At 36.4% G+C, this 17,388-nt stretch overlaps 1 protein-coding gene across 7 annotated transcripts in view; it reads left to right on the forward strand.

The window, feature by feature from the left end:
• The window catches only part of SNCA (synuclein alpha), a 129,010-nt gene that overhangs the window by 12,640 nt on the left and 98,982 nt on the right, over positions 1 to 17,388 (forward strand). For all 7 annotated transcript variants that reach the window (XM_079921157.1, XM_079921160.1, XM_079921156.1 and 4 more), the window contains exon 4: positions 8,483 to 8,625. In XM_079921157.1, coding sequence (XP_079777283.1) covers positions 8,483 to 8,625 — 143 coding nt within the window. The remainder of the gene's footprint in view (positions 1 to 8,482; positions 8,626 to 17,388) is intronic.

The following is a 17,388-nucleotide window of genomic DNA, read 5'->3' on the forward strand; positions in this document are numbered from 1 at the left end:
ATCTAAGTGTTACTTACTATCACTTTATAGTGGATCTATCTTGAGCTACATTTTTGCAGCTAGTGGAGAAAAGTATTTACATGACTATTTTATACATATTTTTGATAAAAAATTAGGGTATAAAATTAAAACGGGGAGTTCCCTGGTGGCCTTGTGGTTAGGATTCCCAAAATCGAGGCTGTGGACTTTGGGAGCAAATGTAGACTTGGGGTTTACTGTATGCTAAAGACTAGTTTTTGATTTTTATGTTTATCTTAGTATAGTTTTTAGTGCTTGTTATCATTGGTGGATTTGTTTATTGGTATGGTTGCTCTCTCTTTTTATTTTTTTAAAAATTTTAATAATACTTTTTATATTTTATTTTAATAACTTCATTTTATTTTATTTTATGTTTTTTCTTTCTTTCTTTTTTCTCCTCCCTTTTCTTCTGAGCCATGTGGCTGACAGGGTTTTGGTGCTCCGGCCTGGTGTGTCAGGCCTGAGCCTCGGAGGTGGGAGAGCCAAGTTCAGGACATTGGTCTACCAGAGACGTCCTGGCCCCACATAATATCAGTTGGTGAGAGCTCTCCCAGAGACCTCCATCTCAATGCTTAGACCCAGCTCCATTCACTGACCAGCAAGCTCCAGTGCTGGACACCCCATGCAAAACAACTAGCAAGACAGGAACACAACCCCACCCATTAGCAGAGAGGCTGCCTAAAATCATAGTAAGTTCACAGACACCCCAAAACACACCATCAGACGCGGTCCTACCCACCAGAAAGACAAGATCCAGCCTAACCCACCAGAACACAGGCACCAGTCCCCTCCACCAGGAAGCCTACATAAGCCACTGAACCAATCTTACCCACTGGGGGCAGACACCAAAAACAATGGGAACTATGAACCTGCAGGCTGTGAAAAGGAGACTCCAAACACAGTAAGTTAAGCAAAATGAGAAGACAGAGAAATACGCAGCAGATGAAGGAGCAAAGTAAAAACCCACCAGACCAAACAAATGCAAGGGTAATAGGCAGTCTACCTGAAAAAGAATTCAGAGTAATGATAGTCAAGATGATCCAAAATCTTGGAAATAGAATGGAGAAAATACAAGAAATGTTTTAACGAGGACCTAGATGAACTAAAGACCAAATAATGATGAAAAACACAATAAATGAAATAAAATATTCTCCACAAAGAATCAATAGCAGAATAACTGTAGCAGAAGAACAGATGAGTGACCTGGAGGTTAAAATAGTAGAAATAACTACCGCAGAGCAGAATAAAGAAAAAAGAATGAAAAGAATTGAAGACAGTCTCAGAGACCTCTGGGACAATATTAAACACAACAACATTCGAACTACAGGGGTCCCAGAAGAAGAAAAGAAAAAGAAAGGGACTTAGAAAATATTTGAAGATATTATAGATGAAAACTTCCCTAATATAGGAAAGCAAATAGTCAAGTCAAGGAAGTACAGAGAGTCCCATAAAGGATAAATCCAAGGAGAAACATGCCAAGACACATATTAATCAAAATATCAAAAATTAAACACAAAGAAAAAATATTAAAAGCAGCAAGGTAAAAGGAACAAATAACATACAAGGGACTCCCCATAAGGTTAACAGCTGATCTTTCAGCAGAAACTCTGCAAGCCAGAAGGGAGTGGCAGAACATATTTAAGTGATGAAGGAGAAAAACCTACAACCAAGATTACCCAGCAAGGATCTCATTCAGACTCAACGGAGAAATTAAAATTTTACAGACAAGGAAAAGCTAAGAGAATTCAGCACCACCAAACCAGCTTTACATCAAATGCTAAAGGAACTTCTCTAGGCAGGAAACACAAGACAAGGAAAAGATCTAAAATAACAAACCCAAAACGATAAGAAAATGGTAATAGGAACATACATATTGAAAACTACCTTACATGTAAATGGATTAAATGCTCCAACAAAAACTCATACACTGGCTGAATGGATACAAAAACAAGACCCGTACATATGCTGTCTACAAGAGACCCACTTCAGACCTAGGGACACACAGACTGAAAGTGAGGGGATAGAAAAAGATATTCCATGCAAAATAAAAAGAAAGCTGGAGGAGCAATTCTCATATCACACAAAATAGACTTTAAAATAAAGACTATTACAAGAGACCAAGAAGGACACTACATAATGATCAAGGGATCAATCCAAGAAGAAGATATAACAGTTGTAAATATTTATGCACCCAATATAGGAGCACCTCAATACATAAGGCAAATGGTAACAGCCATAAAAGGGGAAATCGACAGTAACACAATCATAGTAGGGGACTTGAACACCCCACTCTTACCAATGGACAGATCAAAATGAAAAGAAATAAGGAAACACAAGCTTTAAATGACACATTAAACAAGATGGACTTAATTGATATTTATAGGACATTCCATCCAAAAACAGCAGAATACAGTTTCTTCTCAAGTGCTCATGGAACATTCTCCAGGATATATCATATCTTGGGTCACAAATCAAGCCTTGGTAAATTTAAGAAAATTGAAATCATATCAAGTATCTTTTCTGACCACAATGCTATGAGACTAGATATACCTTACAGGAAAAAAAACTGTAAAAAATACAAACACATGGAGGCTAAACAATACGCTATAAATAACCAAGAGACCACTGAAGAAACTAAAGAGGAAATCAAAAAATACCTAGAAACAAATGACAATGAAAACAAAATGACCCAAAACCTATGGGATGCAGCAGAAGCAGTTCTGAGAGGGAAGTTTATAGCAATACAGTCCTACCTCAAGAAACAAGAAACATCTCAATTAAACAACCTAACCTTACACCTAAAGCAATTAGAGAAAAAAGAACCAAAAAAACCCCAAAGTTAGCAGAAGGAAAGAAATCATAAAGATCAGATCAGAAATAAATGAAAAAGATATGAAGGAAACAGTAGCAAAGATCAATAAAACTAAAAGCTGGTTGTTTAAGAAGATCAACAAAATTAATAAACCATTAAACAGACTCATCAAGAAAAAACGGGAGAAAACTCAAATCAGTAGAATTAGAAATGAAAAAAGAGAAGTAACTGACACTGCAGAAACACAAAGGATCATGAGAGATTACTACAAGCAACTATCTGCTAATAAAATGGACAACCTGGAAGAAATGGACAAATTCTTAGAAAAGCACAACCTTCTGAGACTGAACCAGGAAGAAATAGAAAATATAAACAGATTAATCACAAGTAATGAAACAGAGACTGTGATTAAAAATCTCCCAACAAACAAAAGTCCAGGACCAGATGGTTTCACAGGCGAATTCTATCAAACATTTAGAGAAGAGCTGACATCTATCCATCTCAAACTCTTCCAAAATATAGCAGAGGGAGGAACACTGCCAAACTGATTCTACGAGGCCACCATCACCCTGATACCAAAACCAGACAAAGATATCAAAAAAAAAAGAAAACTACATCCAATATCACTGATGAACACAGATGCAAAAATCCTCAACAAAATACTAGCAAACAGAATCCAACAGCACATTAGAAGGATCATATACCATGATCAAGTGGGGTTTATTCCAGGAATGCAAGGATTCTTCAATATACGCAAATCAATCAATGTGATATACCATGTTAACAAATTGAAGGATAAAAATCATATGATAACCTCAATAGATAAAGAAAAAGCTTTTGACAAAAGTCAACACCCATTTATGATTAAAAACTTTCCAGAAAGTAGGCATAGAGGGAACTTACCTCAACATAATAAAGGGCATATATGACAAACCCACAGCCACCATTGTTCTCAATGGTGAAAAACTGAAACTGTTTCCACTAAGATCGGGAACAAGACAAGGTTGCTCACTCTCACCACTATCATTCAACATAGTTTTGGAAGGTTTAGCCACAGCAATCAGAGATGAAAAAGAAATAAAAGGAATCCAAATTGGAAAAGAAGAAGTAAAACTGTCACTGTTTGCAAATGACATGATACTATACATAGAGAATCCTAAAGATGCCACCAGGAAACTACTAGAGCTAATCAATGAATTTGGTAAAGTAGCAGGAAACAAAATTAATGCACAGAAATCTCTTGCATTCCTATATACTAACGATGAATAATCTGAAAGAGTTATTAAGGAAACACTCCCATTTACCATTGCAACAAAAAGAACAAAATACCTAGGATTAAACCTACCTAAGGAGACAAAAGACCTGTATGTAGAAAACTCTAAGACACTGATGAAAGAAATTAATGATTCAAACAGATGGAGACATATACCATGTTCTTGGACTGGAAGAATCAACATTGTTAAAATGACTATACTACCCAAAGCAATCTACAGATTCAATGCAATCCCTTTCAGACTACCAATGGCATTTTTCACAGAACTAGAACAAAAAATTTCAAAATTTGTATGGAAACACAAAAGACCCCAAATAGCCAAAACAGTCTTGAGTAGGAAAAACGGAGCTGGAAGAATCAGGCTCCTGGACTTCTGACTATACTACAAAGCTACAGTAATCAAGACACTATGGTACTGGCACAGAAAAAGAAATATAGATCAATGGAACAAGATAGAAAACCCAGAGATAACCCACGCACATATGGTCACCTTATGCTTGATAACGGAGGCAAGAATATACAATGAAGAAAATACAGACTCTTCAATAAGTGGTGCTGGGAAAACTGGACAGCTACATGTAAAAGAAGTAAATTACAACACTCCCTAACACCATACACAAAAATAAACTCAAAATGGATTAAAGACATAAATGTAAGGCCAGACACTATAAAATTCTTAGGGGAAAACATAGGCAGAACACTCTATGACATAAATCACAGCAAGATCCTTTGTGACCCACCTCCTAGAGAAATGAAAATAACACAAAAATAAAAATGGGACCTAATGAAACTTAAAAGCTTTTGCACTGGAAAGGAAATCATAAACAAGACAAAAAGACAACCCTCATAATGGGAGAAAATATTTGCAAATGAAGCAACTGACAAAGGATTAATCTCCAAAATATACAAGCAGCTCATGCAGCTCAATATCAAAGAAAACAACCCAATCCAAAAATGGTCAGAAGACCTAAATAGACATTTCTCCAAAGAAGATATGCAGATTGCCAACAAACACATGAAAGGATAGTCAACGTCACTAATCATTAGAGAAATGCAAATCAAAACTGCAAAGAGGAATCACCTCACACCTTTTAGAATGGGCATCATCAGAAAATCTACAAACAATAAATGCTGGAGAGGGTGTGGAGAAGAGGGAACCCTCTTGCTCTGTTGGTGGGAATGTAAACTGATACAGCCACTATGGAGAATAGTATGGAGGTTCCTTAAAAAACTAAAAATAGAACTACCATGCGACCCAGCAATCCCACTACTGGGCATATACCCTGAGAAAACCATAATTCAAAAAGAGTCATGTACCACATTTTTCATTACAGCACTATTTAAAATAGCCAGGACATGGAAGTAACCTAAGTGTCCTTTGACAGATGAATGGATAAAGAAGATGTGGCACATATATACACTGGAATATTACTCATCCATAAAATAAACAAAATTGAGTTATTTGTAGTGAGGTGGATGGACCTAGAGTCTGTCATACAGGGTGAAGTCAGTCAGAAAGAGAAAAACAAATACTGTATGCTAACACATATATATGGAATCTAAAAAGAATAAATGGTTCTGAAGAACCTAGGGCCAGGACAGAAATAAAGATGCTGACCTCAAGAATGGACTTGAGGACACGGGGAGCAAGAAGGGTAAGCTAGGACGAAGTGAGAGAGTAGCATTGACATATATACACTAGCAAATGTAAAATAGCTAGCTAGTGGGAAGCGGCTGCATAGCACAGGGAGATCAGCTCTGTGCTTTGTGACCACCTAGAGGGGTGGGATTGGGAGGGTGGGAGGGAGACGCACAGGGAGGAGGTATGGTGATACATGTATATGTATAGCTGATTCCCTTTGTTATACAGCAGAAACTAACACAACATTGTAAAGCAATTATACTCCAATAAAGATGTTAAAAAAATTAAGTTAATCATCAAATAAAAACAACAAGTATTCAGCTTATGTTTGCTCTGGTCCAATCCAAGGTATATATAAACTGCCCTCTAGGGACCTTCTGTAAATGGGATGTTATGAAGCATGATTTTTATAAGAAATGGATATCAGACCGTTGTAGACTATGCTGTATGAAGGGAGCTTATGTAGAGTAACAGCTTTCTATTTTAATAGTTGAAGGAGAATCCATGCGGTTGAGAAAGCAGATAACCACGTTTCAAGGTTCAGAGCCTGTGGTAAAAATTAAAGAATACAACTAATACTACCATCTAATGGAGGCTGTGGAGAGGTCCTGCAAGGATAACTGTTGACAAAGTCAGAATTTTTGAGTTTTTTCCAGAATGACAAAATGTAAACATGGGTTTTGGGGTTCGTGTGTGTGTGTGTGTGTGTGTGTGTGTGTGTGTGTGTACATGCATGCACATATGTGCATGCTGGAGGTGGAGAGACATACTGGGCAAGGAACAATTATGGTGCAAAACAACAGTTCAGTAGTAAAGATACACCTAAAATTTTATGGGATCACAGGAGGAGGAACAAGGACATTTGTTGGGAGGAGAGGTTTTTAACATGGAGGTTGACATTTGAGGTTTTAACAAAGGAGTTCGAGGTCAGTGAATAAGCCACTAGATAAATCAAGTCCTACAGAAATCTTTTAAAATGTGTGTATCTTTGCTGTATGTAAACTCTGCCATTTTGTAATGTTACTAATTTACTTACTCTTACAGTGATAAAATCTAATAAAATTATAATGAAGTACAAAGTGCATTTTACTGTGCAGTTTATGTGCATTAAACAAGTGTATATGTATGTAAATCTCGAATTATAAAAATAAACTTTTGTGGCTGGCAGAAAAATGAATCTGTAAAAAGATCAAAATTTATATTTGTCTTTTGAGATTTTGTAACAAGAAATGTTCATTTTCAAGTAAAATTTTCTATTCATGTTCTTAGAAAAGAAAAAAATGAAAACTTAGCGCCCATCATTCACTATTTTTAAAGCATCAACATTCTGTAAATGTTTAAAAACATGAGATTTCCAGTACAGCTTTTCACTGGCATTTAAACTGAACTTTGCATTGAGAATAGCCATGACTAGTTAGCAGGCATCAACCATATCACCTGCTGTGAACTCTTCCTGGTTTTAGACTCTAGGGTCACATCTGCTTCCCCACATTGCCTTGGACTGAAGAGTGAGGGTCTTTGTCCTTACAGCCTCTTCAGCTTCCTTGACCTACTTAGTGTTTTCAAAACCCAGTTGTTTTGTCCACACGATTACTGTTTAATCACTGGCCTCTCCCAACTGGTGACATGAAATCTGTACAATAATCATGTGACTAGCACATAACACTTAACAGCTAACATAGTGCAACTCTTCGGATTCCTCAGAAAAGAAGGCAAATGTTACATAGATATAGGTAAGAATGCAAGACCAAGGCTTTATGAGTATAAATGTTATAAAGTTTAGGTGAAGGGTTGTTTTGTTTCTCTATTGACCTTGAAATTGTTAACAGTGCAGAATCTCATCTTTTACCTCTTTAACATAAAACTCTTCATTTAATTGAAACAAACTTTTTAATTTCAACTTCCTTTATTTGATATTTGTATGGAGGTAATATAGAAAGATTAAATTAACAGTTATATCAGATACAGTCTTAGAGAAGTTTTGATGTGAGATTAAATCTCTTCTAAGTCTAATCCCGAACTGTTTATACCCTCTTAAAATTTTAACTTATTTTTAAAAATCTACTGAATCACCATATTATATTTTTTTAATGAAAAGAAATTGTAAGTGTGCTCAACAAACCATTTCATTTTCATACTTTATGTCTAGCTCTTTTGTTCCCATTAAAATGGTTGAAAATCAGTCTCATCACTAAAACCCCTTCTGTTTCAACTATCTGATGTTTCATAAAAGGATCAAAGTTCCTTCATAATCTTCCCTTACTCTATTGTTTATTTCTGATGGTAACATGTGAGAGCACATATGTGTTCTGTGTCTCAGAAGGTGTGATGAAACAAACATCCTGAGTGAGATCAAAGAATTGGCATTGAAATTGAAATAAATTTCGTGCTAAGTTTGATACAACTGCCCCTGTAAGCATTGCTTGCTGTAAACTTTCCTTAATAAAAAGTAAACCAAACTGAAATTGCTTAGGGTTCTAAATTTGTGATCATTAAGCTTGAAACACCTCTTAATATCTGCATGATTACAACAGACTATCTTAGCAAAGATTCTATTGATATGTTTGGCTAAGCCACGCTCACTTAGAAATCTTGGGAGCTTTTATTTCTTCTTACTCTTTAGTTATCTACGTGTGCAAATATAGGCCTTTAGAAGTTGATGTCTAGTGGAAATGAAATTATTTTAAGTGGCGATCGCTCCATCATCCCTTAATCTGTCATTCTTGATTTATTTCAGTGGCTGAGAAGACCAAAGAGCAAGTGACAAATGTTGGAGAGGCAGTGGTGACAGGGGTGACTGCGGTAGCACAGAAGACAGTGGAAGGAGCAGGGAGCATTGCAGCTGCCACTGGCTTTGGCAAAAAGGATCAGCTGGGCAAGGTATGGCTGTGTACATTTTTTTGTTTTATACGTAAGCTTGTGGATCACGGTGAGTTTTCAGGGCAAGGCACTAGGCAGGAATAAGATGCTTACTTGTGGGAGGGCTGACTGACCTTCCCTCATAAAAAAGTACTACCTTTATATGTGTATTCCTTTTGGAGGTATTCACCCAGATAAATGCCATGAAAATTGTACAATAATCATGATTGTTTTATTTTCCGGAAAAAAGTTAATGAAATGGACAGTTTAACAAATGCCCAAAAGAACAGTGACATTCAGAAAGAATGGGTGCTTTTATGTTAGCTATGAATCTTGGAATTTCTCTTTGTTGGAATATAGCAAATGCTTTGTGCCCAATCTCTAAATGTTCAAAAATGAAGATCTTTTACTTGATTTCTTTATAGTGACATCATCTCTTATTAAAGGGCAGATCTGCTTATTGCATAACAGTTCATTGCCAAATATACGTCTGTGGAAACTGAGAGACTTAAACGACGTTACCAACCAGAGATCATTGTTTTGGGGTGGTTTTTCAGTTCTCAGAATTCTGACTTTGCCTTTCTTGACAAATATGAGACTCTAGGAAGATTATTCAAGAGTTATTATGACTTTCATTTTAAACAAGTAAGCAATAGAAAATGAAGTGTCAACTGGAAGATGAAATTTTACCAATTTCCTGACCACAGCAGCAGAATGATTCTTTTTTTAACTGAAGTGCAGTTGATTTACAATGCTGTGGCAATCTCTACTGTACAGCAAAGTGACTCAGTTATATCCGTAAATACATTCCTTTCTAATCCTCTTCTCCATTATGGTTTATCCCAACAGATTGGATATAGCTCCCTGTGCTGTAGAGTAGGACCTTGTTGTTTATCCATTCTTAATGCGATAGTTTTCACTTACCAACCCCAGACTCCTAGTGCATCCCTCTCCCTGCCCCCCTTCCCCTTGGCAACCACAAGTCAGTTCTCTATGTCTGTGAGTCTGTTTCTGTTTTGTAGATGGGTTCATTCGTGCCATATTTTAGATTCCACATATAAGTGATATCATATGGTATTTGTCTTTCTCTTTCTGACTTACTTCACTTAGTATGATAATCTCTAGTTACATCCATGTTGCTGCAAATGGCATTATTTCATTCTTTTTTTTATGGCAGAGTAGTATTCCATTGTATATAGGTACCACGTCTTCTTTATCCATTCATCTGTCGATGGACATTTAGGTTGTTTCCATGTTTTGGCTATGGTGAAGGGTGCTGTTATGAACATAGGGGTGCATGTAATATTTTTGAATTATAATTTTGTCTGGATATATGCCCAGGAGTGGGATAGCTGGATCACATGGTCATTCTATTTTTAGTTTTCTGAGGAACCTCCACACTGTTTTCCATAGTGGCTGCACCAACTTACATTCCCACCAACAGTGCAGGAGGGTTCCCTTTTCTCCACACCCTCTCCAGCATTTGTTATTTGTAGACTTTTTAATGATGGCCATTCTGGCTGGTGTGAGGTGATACCTCATTATAGTTTTGATTGGCATTTCTCTAATAATTAGTGATGTAGAGCATCTTTTCATGTGCCTACTGGCCATAGGTCTTCTTTGGAGAAATGACTATTAAGGTCTTCTGCCCATTTTTTGATTGGGTTGTTTGTTTTTTGTTGTTGAGTTGTATGAGCTGTTTGTATATTTTGGAGATTAAACCGTTGTCAGTAACATGATTAGCAGCAGAATGAGTTTTGCTTTTTCCCTGCCATAGTGCCTCCTTGCTATTCCTTGAACACATCAAGCATACCCTTGCCTTGACTCTTCCCACTGTCTGGAAAGCTCTTCCCCAAGATTATACATTTGCCTCACTCCCTCATCTCCTCAGGTCTTTACTAATCAACACCTTCTCAGTGAGGCCCTCTCTGACCTATTTAAAATTGGAACCATTCTCCTCATCTCTGGTATTCCTAATTTCCCTACTCTTTCTTTCTTCTATTTTTTTTTGGCCAAAGCATTTATCACCTTTAAAAATAATAGCTAACTTATTTTTATGCATATCGTTTATTTCATTTCTCCCATTCTGAAATGTAAGCACCACGACAGCAGAAGATAATAGTTTGTTCACTGATACTTCACAAGTGTCTAGAAGGGTGCCCTGACACATAGGAGACAATTAAGGAATGTTTATTACGTTAAGAAGGGAGAGAAGGAAGGAAATCAGTGATAAGAAAGTGACTTTTATTTCTGTGTCTTTAGTAAATATGTGTGTAGTATAGCAACCGTGGCTCTTGAGCCATCCAAAAGTTATCATCAAAATGCTTTGGAATAGATATCCTGCCAACTATAAGAAAGTATCTTTATTTGCTGACAGACTACTCTGGATTGTTTCCGCTCCATGTAATCCTATGTAGCAGACCTATCTTGATGGGTCATTAAAACATCAATAAACAGGAAGGACTGAAAACCTGTGACATATTGAGATTTTATCCCATGTAGTTACATTTTCTGGAACAATGGATGGTACTTCTGGAAAATCCGGACTGGGCTTCCAGTGAAGTTCTTCAGCTAATACTTGAATGTATGGTTGATGATAGTAGTATTCCTTTGTACAGACTATGCTTTTCAAGCTATCTTATTACTCATGCTAATAATTATACTAATTCCTATTTCCATCTGAAATTGTAATTCTGTGTATAGCTTTATTCCATTTCCAAAGTTCAGAGGGACCCTCAGATTTTAGTACAAACGCAGTTAATGTGTTTTGTGTCCCAGATCCTTGCCAACATCATAGAAACTATGGACCCTCTTCCCAGAAAAATGTACACTCACATACACACACCAAAGGGCTTAGTGGAATCATGGAAGCCCATCAACAGACAGAGCCCATGATTTAGATCAGTTTCCTGATTGTACAGACGAGGAAATTTACAGAGGGGAAGTAAGCAGTCCAAGGTCACATAGCCAATTGTAACAGCCTGGGTACCAGCAGAGCTCTTCCATCTACTAAGGTCATTTCTCCAACCCCTTCCTCAAAATTTACCTTGCTTTTGGCTTTTCATAAATGAAATTTGGACAACCAGGTTTAACTGGGAAAATTCTTTACTTCAGAATATTAAGAAACCAGGGAAGCATGTACCTTCTGCATCCCACCCTCACCCTGCATCTCACCTCACTTAAGGCGAGGCGTACAATGTGAATTGCAAATAAGGCATGAAAATGTTTCATTTCTTACAAAATTGGGCTTGCTTTTTACCTTTCTAAAAATATTGCTCTTTGTTTTAATGTTTTTTAAAGCAGAAACCTAAATGATGTGACAAAATTAACCATTTGGAGATATTTCTCTTATGCGTACTGGTAGGGTCTTACAGATTTCTAATATGAAAATGAAGCCATAAACCTAGAAATTACAGCATAGTTGTAGCCAAAAAAAATTGAACTGGGAGTTTAAATGGCTGATTTTCATCCCTGCTCGGTCACGAACAGGCTAAATGACCTTTTGAAGATCTCCTAAGACTCTTTCTTGTATAATGAGGGATATACTAGAAAATTGTTAAATCCCAATTTAGCAGTAAAGTTCTGAGTTTCTGTAGTAATTCAGGGAAGATGCTACTAAACTTTCATTTTGGCCACATCTACGGGATGCCCAAAATTCCCGAATTTAAACAAAATTGTTGCATTTGTTCGTTATGCAATTTGAAATAATTTAATCCTTCAAACTCTTATCAAAGTGATGCTGGTGAATGGCAGTAAGCTCTTTATTGTTGCTTTAACCGCTTGTTAATGACCCCCATTTTGACACTCATTATTCATTGAAGAAATAATACTTGCTTACTGTGTGCCAGAAACTTTGCTAGATATTGAGGTTAAAATGATAAGAAAACCATACAGTTTTTCTCTTCATTGTGCTTATAGTCTAGTGACAGATATCAGTAGTAATCATCTAATCACCACACAGTAAGTGTGTAGTTATAAACCGTGATAAATACAATGGAGTACCTAATGCCAAGAATATCTAACTAGAGACCTGACCCAGCTACTGCAGGGTAAGGGGGAGGGGGAGGCAATACAAAGGCTTCCCTGGGGAAGTGATGTTTGAACTGAGATCCAAAACATGACTAGCAATTTTCAGAAGTGAGAGTTAGAGGAAAAGCATTCCAGGCAAAAGCATCAGCAAGAGGAAATCTAACGTGGTAGGAGGGGAGCATGGCAAATCAAAGAGGACAGCTGAGACCAGAGAAAATAAGGATGTAGCCGGGCCACGTCACAGTTGGCCATGATAAAGACATTGTTCTTTGTTCTAAAAATAAAGGAACCTATTAAAGCATTTTAAACACTTAATCTGGACGTCAGGTTATAAATTTGCCTGTGGAAATGAGGTCTCTGCCTGTAGGGTGGGAAACAGATTAAAAAGAGGAAGGAGAGGAAACCAGGGACCAGTTAGTGGGCTATGATAGAAAGAGGAGATGATTGTGAATACCAAGGTGTTGGTGAGGGAAAAAGAAAGAAATGGATTAATTCAAGGGCTACACAGGAAGTAATATCAACGAGATTCAGGGATGCGTTTCACACGGCTTGGTGGAAGAGGAATGTGATAAGCAGGGCTACTAGGTGTTAGCTTGTTGAAGTGGATTCGTGGCTGTGCCGTTCTCTTGGTCATTGGTTTCTCCCTTTGAATATCAGGAACACTGCACAAGGACTGGCTGCATTGGTGTTCAGCCCGTATGCCCTTTGAGGGTATTTGGCTCATCATTCCCAGATTGATGAGGGGACAAATCTTCCTTCCTTCCTCCCTCCCTCCCTCCCTTCCTTCCTTCTTTCCTTCCTTTCTTTTTCTTTCTTTCTCTTTCTTTCTTTTCTTTCTTTCTTCCTTCCTTCCTTCCTTCCTTTCTTTCTTCCTTTCTCTTTCCCTTCCTTCCTTCCTCCCTCCCTTTCCTTTCTCTTTTCTTTCTTTCCTGCCTTTTGTGATTTCTTGTGTTTTTTTTTAAACCAAGAGGTCTAGTACTCATTTTTATTTTTCTCTTTCTATTTGCTAAATTCATCTCTTCGGGAATGCTTGTTCTGGTGTACTCATCTCTTTTTGATGAGAGGTATGACCACAGACACCTAAGTGTTTTTGTGAGTTTGATCATATGAGTGAAGCCACCCTTAGTAATAATTTCTAGTTATAAGATACTAGATTAAAGGACAAATAGGATGTCCCGAATTTTAAGAATTTTTTGTGAGCAAGCATTATTAGCTTCTTTATTTAATACATCAGAATAATACATCTCTGTTTTTACCTATGTACACACAAGAGGTTACCAGCCGTACAAGTCACTTCCTGAAGCTTATTCACCTGATTAGCACAATAGAAACGAGCTACAAATGCATTGGCAGAGGTGTTCAAGTTTTAAGTTCAAACAAACAGTGATGTTATATAAATAAAATTTATGTTTCCCACTTCTATCGAGAACAAATGATCTTCTTGTACCAAGAATATTATAAAAGAAAGGCACTTGAGTAAGAGTTATTGTGTGGTGCGTCTGTGTTTACAATATAGAGCGGTTCACGACGGTGTTTGCTCCATTCCAGCCCCTCAGTAGTGCTCTGCATGTGTTTGCTGCTCAAATAAGTCCTTACTGAATACATGAGCATCTCTTTAATGCTATCTGGAACGCCCTAGAACAGTTGGATCCTTGGTGTCCCTGAGGTTTATATTTTTGTAATTTTCTGCACATGTAGAGAGTGAAAGCTCTGAATAAGCTATAAAGCCACTGCCTGACAGATAGTACAGCAGTCAACTTCATTATCACATCCCGTTTAGGCACTGCCCTGTCTACATGGAGATGAATAGGTTTTATGGAAGAAATAAGCTTGAAATATTTATGGCCTCAGATACTTGAAATATTCAGGTTTCATCTGTTTATTTTTTTCTTCAGAATCATAATAAAGTTCCTAATCAGTGCCATTTTGGAAAAATTAGATCATATTATAAACAATTTTTAATATCCCCAGCACAGTTACCCAGAAAATACTGATGTCAGATGTATAGAAGCACGTATGATCTGTAACCCTGCCTTAATTTGTAAGAGGACAGCTCACCAAATGTGTGCTAGGTGACTAAAACAAAGCAGAAATGAAACAGTTCAGATGTGACACTGTGATCTGTAACATTTAAGGGTCCTTATTTCCTCTGACTTACCAGAGCTGTTGTGTTTAGCTTGATCCAAATTTATTTCTAAACACTTGAGTGTTACGGACCTTCTAACTAAATGATTAATCAGATGATGAATGTTGGCATCAGCTAGCTCCTTTGATGCTGATTTCACAAATAAGCCAAAGGTCACAGGTGACCTTTCAGATTTCTTTGAAGAAGCATACGCATATCACAGACGTGATCTTAGTATTGTTTATAAGAAGGTAATACGAGATGTCAACGTTAGTGAAGTATTTTAATTTACAGTAAACTTTTTCCTTTGATATTTATTAATGATTGATACAATGTATTTTCTCAAATAATTAGAAGTTTGAGTCTTACCTTGTGCTTGACCTTAGAACATAACCAACATGACTGTTAGTTGTATTTAACTAAACTAAAACTTCTGAGGCGCAATGCTCTGCCTGATTTGTGTTTGTGGTGGAAGCAGTGTATACGGCTAATATCACTGTAATCTTAGATGAAAGCATAATGTGGTAAATAAAGAAAAAAACGAATTGACCTAATTGATTTGTTTCAAAATGAATATGATCAGTAATAGTTTGCAATGTGGTATGTAAAAGTCAATATTCTATACTCGTGTGAAAGTCTACTAGTGTTACGTAAACTGTCTCCACTAAGAAACTCGTCCAGTATGATGGGATTTCTGTGTATTTAATAGTATTTCACTGGGTTCAGGATGGATGAATCACGATTCTTAATGACCCTTAATCTTGTAAGGTTGTAAGTAGGAAAGCACCCTATAATTATATATAAGATTGTAAGGGACATAGGCCTACGGTTAACTTTTCATTAAAATTCAATAGCATTCAGTCATTTAATGGGTACTTTGTATGTGCTGATGCCCAGCTGGGCACCATGGGGAATACAAAGGCGAATGACACGTGGATGGCTCCTGCCTTCAGGAAATGTGCAATCCAGGCAGGCGACCGATGTATTTACCCCTGGGAAGAACGAGCATCTCTGGTCTTTGAGAGCATATATTTGTAACAGGTATATATCCATTATAGGGAAAAAAGTGCTTTCTGTTAGTCATGAGAGAGACTTTTCCTCTCAGTAAATATTATCTTTAAATTTTGTTTTTGTCAGTAGACTGTGAAATTACCGCACACAGAGATAAGAACTACAATATTTTAGCTGTTTAGACACAGCTAAAATATAAAACACTTCCACCTGAATCCTAGGACCAGTGTACGCATTGTGTAATACAACAATAAACAATAAATTTTAAAATTGTCATAGAACAATAATGTGTAAGCATTACAACCCTGCAGTACATACGTGAGTACAGATCCAATTTCAGTCTTCAGAAAACCAATTGTGATGATAGTTTTGTTTGTTAGAGAAATATATTATAAGAAGGGTATGATAGAACTGCTCTAGGGCACACCAACAAATAGCTTTAAATCATATTTGTGCGATTGGTTTATTCCTTCATAAATGCTTAACATGGATTGCAATTTTGCTGAATGCAGTGTGAGAGCAATACCCATACTTTTATGAACTCATTGTCATTGTGCTTGTGGCTAACGTGTATTGCTACCGTCCCTTCACATGCAGAGATGACATGATATTTTTGATAGTGTTTCGTTAATCAGATACTATTATGTGTCAGATGATTTCAAATTTAGGTGTTTCTTTAAAGGCTCTATTACCATCTGAGCCATATTTCCACCTTGTAATTCAATGAAAAACAACATTAGTAACAATAATGTTAAGTGGCAGGAATAAAAGGAATAAGGTGTGTTTATTTATTATGATATACAGTAATCTTATTCCACACTTCAATGATGATCAACTTGTGTGTTCCTAAAAAGTAAGAATAATTTGATTTTTTTGTCCCTTGAAAGAAAGGCTTTTAGTTTTCTAATTTTCAGGGAGATGTTTGATGGTGGTGTTTGCTTTATCAAGAGACAATAGAAAAAGAGGTCCTAGGTTCTCAAAATATTCAAAATATACACAAATCTAGAACAAAATATGTTTACTTGAATTTTAGAGGAACAGAAATAAGATAAATGAGATGCCGATTTGCATGCAAATACGTAGTTATGGGAACTAGAGTTGGGCGATTCATCGTATCTAATTGTTCTTCTGTGAGGGGAAATGAGTAGTTTGTCAACTCAAATATGAGGTAAGTCTTTTATTAAAAAACTTCATTAAAACTTTACCAAACATTTGTATATCTTACAATTTAAATATTCCCCTTTACCAGGTAATTCTGGTGTCACTAAACAGATGTATTAAGAAAAGTATTATTTAATTCTTACTAAAGCTATAGTGTACATTAATAAAAAGAACACTGAGACAGAAATTATGTTTGTTGAGTAAATAAACGATCGAATGAACAAAAAAAATAGAAAGAATATATATTTTATCTTCCTGATTAGAGGTGGAAGCTATCTTATTTTTCTTGTGTGTTCTTCACAACTACATAGTATGATGAATGTATTTGGAGCTCCAATCATAAGAATGAATTCAGTTGCAGCTTTGGGGATTGTGAAGAATAATGTGAATTATTAAATTCACTTAATTATTCACTTAATTATTAAATTCACTTAAATGTGAATTTAAGAAAATCACAT

Source organism: Stenella coeruleoalba (assembly GCF_951394435.1).
Source record: "Stenella coeruleoalba genome assembly, chromosome: 4".
Lineage (NCBI taxonomy): Eukaryota > Metazoa > Chordata > Mammalia > Artiodactyla > Delphinidae > Stenella > Stenella coeruleoalba.